Source organism: Ziziphus jujuba, chromosome 1, assembly GCF_031755915.1.
Source record: "Ziziphus jujuba cultivar Dongzao chromosome 1, ASM3175591v1".
In the NCBI taxonomy this organism is placed as follows: domain Eukaryota; kingdom Viridiplantae; phylum Streptophyta; class Magnoliopsida; order Rosales; family Rhamnaceae; genus Ziziphus; species Ziziphus jujuba.
The window spans coordinates 2,166,787-2,174,679 of NC_083379.1; the positions used below are offsets into that span (position 1 = coordinate 2,166,787).

Consider the following 7,893-nt stretch of genomic DNA (forward strand, 5'->3'; position numbering starts at 1 on the left):
AATAAAATATTTTTTTATAAAATAATAAAATACAAGGTTTTTGGCTGCTTAAAAAAATTTACTTAATTATATATTGATGGGTGTTTTTTAAATTCAATTTGATAGATAAGATAACAGGTATGCTCATTCAATATTAGTATATTACATAATTAACATTTATTTCTTTTATTATTCTTAGGGAACTTTTACTTGGCAATATCAAGTTTGGCTATACAACTTTTCAAAAATAAAAAATAAAAAATAAAAAAAAAAGTTTGACCATACAAAACACCCTTCTCTAGACCTTTCAATATATATATATATATATATATACATTCTATATTAATTCGCCAAAACTATTGTGAGAATTTTACTATTTTAAAGGAAGGTGGTCTATAGAGTTTGTTTGTTTTAACAACAAGAATCTTCAAGGATTTATTCAAGAATCTAGGTTTGATCATGTGGCCCAATCTTTTCCCAAATGAACCAGAGAAAATGGGCTATCAGGCCCAGACTGAATCTACCAATTGGGTCAGAACCGCATTAAAGCATCTACAAGTATACATGAAAACAGTCTTGCAAGGCACCTAAACCATAGACTATAATTGTTTTTTTGTTTTTTCATTAAAAAGAAAGGAGAGAGTATAATTAATCACCCAAGTTAAAGTCAAAACTCTTCTGATTCATGTCGACAGTTAATCACTGCATGTCAAAAAGAGAGGCTATTACCTTAATTAAAGATTTAATATTAAAATCCTAATTAGAAAAATGGAATTAATACCTTTATATTTACCATTGTGCCCAACATAAAATGGAGATTATATTCTCAACAAATTAAAACTTATATTACATGTATGCATTTTTTTTGGTAACCTAAATATAAACTTAGTACCACAAATTAACTAAATCATTTTTTTTTTGGGTAAATTGCATTTTCCTAGTTTAAACTTTCAAGGTTGTTCGAGTGTGATTTGAACATCAATTTTCAATTTGGTGCAAATTGATCCATTAAATGGCCGTACACGTGAGGGTCAGGTGACCCATTAATCGTGTCAAAAGAAGCTTAATTATATTATAGGATAATTACATAAACATCAGAAAGCTTTATATGGCTATTTAATTGAAGTTGCAGTAAAGCTTGAACAGGTCTAAAAGCCACAGAAACTGTAACATCGAAGGAAAACAAATATGCATCATCCAATTGCTTCAGATTTCCTCACTAGTCATTTATAAGTAATAGTTTTCCATCATATAGTATATTGTTCGGGAAATGTCACATTATATTCCTGAAGATGCATCATTTACTAAAATTTGAAAACTGTACACATAAAACCAGATATTTTCTCAATATCATAAATAATTATATATAGAAAAAAAAAAAAAACCCGCCTAGTGTTTAATATTTGATATTCATAACTATACAAGATAAAAAACAGAGAAAAGCATATATATTTATATATATACATATATATATATATATATATTTGCATGAAAATGGTTATGCTACTAATTCAGGCGCGCTGTGCTCAATATGGAACCTTCTTGTCATGTGGCAGCCAGCCATTCATTGTTTTGAATCGCCCTCTTCAATAAAATTCAGATCTCATCCTACAATTTCACATCGTTATGAATTTTATCTTGCAATAATAGGATCTCAGACAACAAATGAAATAGGCCAAAATAAGGTAATCTCAGACAAAAAAAATGAAATGGGCAAAAGTAAGGTAAGCAAGCTTTACACATAGATACAATCATGCATCTAAGAATGGCATTTCTTTAAAGGTCTGGTATTATAGAATTTAGTACAAAGTTGATATTGAACTTCTCATAGAAGTTGTTCAGATGCAATTTGCATTCAAATAAACTAGCATGCAAGTACCTCTTGTCTTCACCATCGGAATGAGCCCTATTCGGGCCTACAGTTTATGTGATTTCCGACGGTAGCTACGAATACGCTTCTTTGATGTTTTACTGCACAAAATAAAAGTGGTTTTTAAATTAGAAAGGATGAATGCTACAACTTGAATGTGATTATCCTTGGTAGACAAAAAGAGGAAACATAAATTTACTAAACATACATGTAGAAATAAAACTAACCTGAAACTAGCTGAATACAATTTAAACAGGAAAACTACAGGCAGGGCTAGTAAAGCAGTGGCCTGCAACAATGATGGAGAGAAAAAAAACACAAGAATTATATGAATTGTATAAATATAATATTGTTCTCAAAAGTGTCAAAGAAAACATAAGCACTTGACATTAAACTATTTTACCCAATACATACCGCAAACCAAGCAAGGTCGATGGTTGCAACTGGTCGCGTCAATCCATTATTTTTTAGCATTTGTTGGACCTTTGCATAGACAAGTAAATATTAGAAACTTGTGCAAAACAACAGCATATATTTAGCTATAATATAAGACACATAATGTATATTTGTAAGTATGTATCATTGGGGTTTGGAGAAGTAGGAGAACTCTTTCAGTCACGTGTTGTTGATGGAAGCATATATTAAGTAAAATAAAAAAAGTACAAGAATGACATCTGTTATAGCTTAATACTCCCAATCAAGCTGTAGCTGAGATTTCCATCATGCCCTTATCATAATATAACTTCTAGAAATGCCCTTTACCTGGGGTTGGACTACAAATTAGCTGTTTCATTGCCAGATCACATAAATGGTCGAAAAAGAACATGTTATTAAATCCTTCATAATTTTACAGTTAGTTTCTACGTGTTATGTCCTTTCTTAAAGAAGCAAATTAGAGGCAATATTTAAAGCAGTACAGGCATCCTGTTGTTAACTTTTGAATTTCTAAAAACAAAGTTCTAACATTTTCCGCCTGCATCATCCATCAAAAGTCTGACTGTCTGAGGTACCATATATCTTGCAGCATCACCCAACATGCAATGCTTAGTTAAATTCAAACTGTTTAACGCATAACAATTTTATGGACATAACAACAATGAAAAGGTGAAGAATCAATTACCTGATGATGGTATAAAGTTGAAGACGTTATGAAACTTCCATATGCATGGAAAACCTTTTCAGAATACAATTTGAAGGCAGCATGTACTTGATCTAAATGAGGCGTTATCACCGTTGCTATCTGAAGTATGTATGGCTCACTAAGCTTCCTAGCTTCCTGTCACAAGGAAGAAAATCAACAAGATCATTCTTTAAATTATGCAAGTTAAAAATCTCACTGTAGGCTTACCTGAATGTAAGGATATGCAAAATTTAGAATCTTGAAAGCAAGTGGTTCCATAAAACTCTTATATGCACAGTAAATATCGACAGCTTTCACTATTAGTAGTTGAACACCCTTTCCAAGATACGTACAGCATGCAAACCATTGGTTCTTCAATAATGGAATCCCGTCCTTCAAATTAACATGTACAAAATTAAAATAGTTAGAAATTGTTTCAAAAAGAAATCAGATCAATAGTTAGAAATTGTTTCAAATAGAAATCAGATCAATCATTACATATATGGCTTGTGTAGCATGCAATATACCTGATATCGATGCCAAAATCATACACAAAAGGCATGGATTGAACAATTGCTAAAAGTTCAGCAAATTGCAACTCAGCTAACTGGAGGTTAGATTATAAATTCTGTTTACCATTCAGTCACAAACCAAGTTCTCTATTAATTTTATATTTAAAAATGTTTTTTCTCTCTAACTTTACTGTGATATGTTAGCACCCTTTTACTCCTTTACCTTAAAATAATCAAAAACATCATTTTTTTTTTTTCTTATTAGGGATTGCAAAAAGCAATCCAACTGAGCTATATATGTCAACTCATCAGGTCAAACTCACAGCATATATGTCAACAATAAATCTTTGCTTCAGCTGGACTCAGCCCATTGCAAAACTTTATTTTCTACCTTTTACATTGAAAATTTTTGAGGTTTTAATAACAACTTTCTTGCCTAGGTTTCATGCTAACCTTTTCTCTGAATTCACCCTGCATTGCATTTTACATATAGGAAACAAACAAATACACACATGAAGCAACAAAAACAGCAAACCATTTATTAAGAACTTAAAAATAAACATCAGTAACAACTTACTTTTTCAAACATTTCAATATGGAGCTCGACCCAGTCTTTAACTTGGGCTTTCTTTAGTAGTGCCTAAGAAGCATGAAAGAAAAGATAATTATTATGATGATAATTTGAAGATATTATTTAGTGAAAAGTTAAATGTAATTGATTAACCACTCTGATTTACAGAGACACCTCTTGCTTCCTGTATAAATAAATAAGAACAAAGAAAATGTACCTTTTCAATTGCTATTTGCACTGCTGGTCTCCCACTCTCATTCCAGTAAGTCACAATGTATAACTGCATGTAAAGGTCTTAAAACTAATGAAAGAAGCCTGCCATTGGAATAACATTTATGCTCAAGCGCATAAAATTTACCTGAAATTGGCTCAACTTAACTGATAGCCAATATGGAAGCCACCTCTCTTTTACCTGATTATAATAGAATATCATGTAGAAACTGAATTATCAAGCGAGTATTAGTTGCATAAAAAAATCATAGATCACTACAATTTAAATACAATGGATGTGATAGCACCTTGTCACTTGGAACAGTAACATCAAATTAATAAACCCAAGGATAAAGCTAGAATTGCTACAACCTTCAGGAACTCTTGGTCTCAAAATGTACTAGGTAACTCTTTAAGATTTTATATGTATATGGTTTTTATTAAAGTTTAGTAATCAAGGTTATTTTACTAATTTAAAAGTTGTTGGAAAATGTTAATACGTGTTTTTAAGTTTCTTAGCACTTAGATATATTTCAGTTTCCATGCTTTCTGTATGGTCTTATGACTTGGTTAAGGTCAAGTTAGGAGTCATAGTTGCATCTTATTTTATCAGTAAAAGGTAAACTGCTGTAAAATTTAGATTAGATGGGTCAGCCACGTTAAAAAGTAGGACATATAGTGCTACACATGAAGCTCATGCTCAACATCTAATCCCTACAATGCTATTACGATGATAAAAGCCATAAGCATACCGTAACTATAGACTAATAAGTATAATTTGACAGCCTGCTCAGTCAGATTTAAATATTGATGCAATCAACTATTTTGTGAAACTGCAATTGAACATCTCTGTAGTAGTACACTATTAGAAGGGTAAATGCTATACACAACGCACCACCTATGTTGTAGATAAAACCTATGAAGCGCTATGTCTGAGGCACATATGAAAAACAAAACTTACATAGCAAGTAAAACTATTATCATCAAGTTATGATTAAACTCCTTATTTGCTCATGAATGTGGAAATGGAAAAGCCAAAATAAGTTCAAAGTAAGGAGAAAAGCACGTTAACCATACTAGCAAAAATTTAGAGGGGAAACAGTGATAAAAATTAAGAGAAACACAGATAAGCATTACATCTTCTAATTTCAAATTCAGTTCGTGAATTTTCTTCTCAGTGAATTCACCCTGGGCTTCTAATCCATCTTTTTTCCCATCTTGCATTTCTAATTCCTTCCTTAGTCTCGTAGCCTGTCATAAATAATGAAAACTTGGTAATGTAAGAAAACATCACAATAAAGGAAGCTTATGTTTCCATGAACAACTTACCTGCTTCTCAAGTTCAACAGCTTGCAAATGCAACTTGCTACCCAAAGGCTCCTTATCATCTAAAGATCCTTTCTGCTAATTGACAAAAAGACAGGACAGTTATATTATTATTGATGTTGTTGGGGTTTAAGGATTCAATTCATAGGTCCTACAAACAGACATGAAACTGCGATGTTATAGAATGGCTAATCTTTTGCTCAGAGACATAAGACATTATCAATTCTATCAAAGTTCTAAAGTCAACATCTATACACCAGTCCATCGATAAAGAAATGAGCTAAAACTCTAAAACATAGTTTCCTACCAACGAAGAAAAGAAGGAGCTTTTTCAAACACATCCTTTCCTTATTTTTAATCAAATTTCATGGAACCAAATGATAGCTTTATCACATAGTTATCCTGAAAATAGATAAACTGAAACGTCACCTGGAAAGATTCTTCTGCAATGCTGTATGAATTTTCGTTACTTATCTTCTCCATCTGTCTAACACTTTCCTCCTTTCTTCTTGATTCAAGATTTCTCTCCTTGATGCTTAATTCTTCACCATGGGAAATTGGATGCAACTCAGTCAAACAGACATGACACTTAATTTAAAAAGCAGTATGCCAGTCATTCATCCTTAACTATCAAGTTATCTTAGCAGGACACTACATTAATACATAAAACCGTACTGAGAACACAATTTTTCTGATAAGCATAAATTGCGTATTCTTGAATATCATAAAATACCATACGGCATATTCATTTTATCAAATCAAAAGCTTAAAAAACATGAAATCCCAATTTGCACCCATCAATCCGAGACTCAACTATACATTGTCAACATGGGGGACACTTAACATTATAAGGATAATTTGCCAAAGCCTAGCATGAACAAGTAAACAATTAATTCCATAGGATATTTCTGATACATATAGAATTCTACAGAAAGCTCAATCCTTTTTTTAGTTCTGAGGCTCTAATTTCCATTCAATATCATTAACGATTAAGACAAAAACAGAGTTGGCGCAGACATCATAAGAAAATGTAAACAATATCATCAATAAAAAATTAAACAAAATAAATAAATCAGCATTTGTTTTATGTAAAACATAAAAGAACCAATACGGGCTACATACAGCAATAAAGCATCAAAATTCAAAATTCAAAATTCAAAAAAAAGCAAAAAAAATTTCCTTTTATATTTCCAGCTTTTTTAAAGCAGCAGCCAAACAGGATTTTAAGAAAAAATGTAGTGATCACCTAAAGTTAAAACCTTGAGTTTGAGTTGCTCAATTTCGGCTGCAAGAGAAGACGAATCCGAAACGTCCAGTGCAGAAGAGCCGTCGTTTCGAAGTGGTGGTGGCTCTGCTGTAATTATGGTGAGCATTAGCGCTAAGAATGAGAAGAAAACCAAAAGCTCAGTCTTAGAGGCAGCCATTAGAGAAAGAAACTCAAAACGGACTCACTAGGAAGAACACACGAAGGTCTTTTTTTGTTCAGAGGAAGACTAAGAGTCAAAAAGTGAAACCAGTTTTGTACGCTCCGAAACGTCGCATAATTGATAATTCCAAGTTCCTTTTTATTGCTTCCCCGCTAAGGAAAATGTAAAAATAATAAAATAATAATATGATAATATATTTATAATGTTAATTAATATTTACATCTTTATGTAAGGAAATTCTTAATAAAGTTGGAAAGTTTTCATATCAATTTTGGGTGTCTAAATGAATGTGATGCTTGAGAAATTTTATTTTTAAATTCTTCTTTTTCTTTGTTCGATCCATAAATTAATAACGTTTCTATTTATCATCAATTGATTATGATTAGCAGTTTATATGATAAATTTAATTTGAATATAATTAATTTTTATATTAAAATTTTAAAAATAAATTATTTAATTATAATCATTTAAATTATAAACTATATCCATTAAACGTTCACAACTGTAACAAATATGTTTTCACAAATTAATTTATGTTAATATTGGAAGTTCAAGATAATTTGTAATTGCTTTGATCTCTTAAAATCCAAAAATTTATTAAAATGGCGAGACTTTTGGTGTAATTCTATATATATTACAAGTAAAACCAAATTTTGGATCCAAAAAAAAAAAAAAAAATCCATATTTTCTTCTTAGATAGAATTTTCTAGTAATCATAATCAAAACCGATTATAAGTGTACTAAGTTGGCTGAATTATATTCTCCTATATATATTGGTCAGGAGAAAAAGAAAAAAAAAATCCTATATAATATTGCACTTTGGAAAAAAAAAAAAGATATTGATTTAATTTTATAACAAAATAATTAATTGGATTTAG

The 7,893-nt window shown here is 30.8% G+C and overlaps 1 protein-coding gene across 2 annotated transcripts; it reads right to left on the reverse strand.

Moving 5' to 3' along the window:
- Positions 1-1,260: 1,260 nt before the first annotated feature.
- Positions 1,261-7,125, reverse strand: LOC107431048 (uncharacterized). Of its 2 annotated transcripts, XM_048470351.2 has the most exons (13): positions 6,835-7,123; positions 6,018-6,130; positions 5,592-5,663; positions 5,400-5,513; positions 4,411-4,464; positions 4,270-4,332; positions 4,059-4,121; positions 3,198-3,362; positions 2,970-3,125; positions 2,264-2,332; positions 2,077-2,138; positions 1,859-1,950; positions 1,261-1,587 (listed from the first exon to the last, which is right to left on the reverse strand). In XM_048470351.2, exons 1-12 carry the CDS (start codon positions 7,010-7,012, stop codon positions 1,896-1,898), a joined length of 1,164 nt encoding a protein of 387 aa, XP_048326308.2. In that variant the 5' UTR covers positions 7,013-7,123; the 3' UTR covers positions 1,261-1,587; positions 1,859-1,895. The 2 variants fall into 2 exon arrangements, with proteins under 2 accessions (XP_048326308.2, XP_048326312.2); XM_048470355.2 differs by lacking the exon at positions 1,261-1,587 and having other exon boundaries at positions 1,594-1,950; positions 2,253-2,332; positions 6,835-7,125.
- Between the last annotated feature and the right edge of the window lie 768 nt (positions 7,126-7,893).

What these genes read in the sequence shown, in the direction of transcription:
- LOC107431048 (XM_048470351.2), bottom strand. Translation starts at nt 7,012, where the DNA reads ATGGCTGCCTCTAAGACTGAGCTTTTGGTTTTCTTCTCATTCTTAGCG. An exon ending in ACTCAAGGTTTTAACTTTAG is followed by an intron (nt 6,131 to 6,834) that starts GTGATCACTACA and finishes CCCATGGTGAAG; the next exon opens with AATTAAGCATCAAGGAGAGA. An exon ending in TTGCATATCCTTACATTCAG is followed by an intron (nt 3,126 to 3,197) that starts GTAAGCCTACAG and finishes TCCTTGTGACAG; the next exon opens with GAAGCTAGGAAGCTTAGTGA.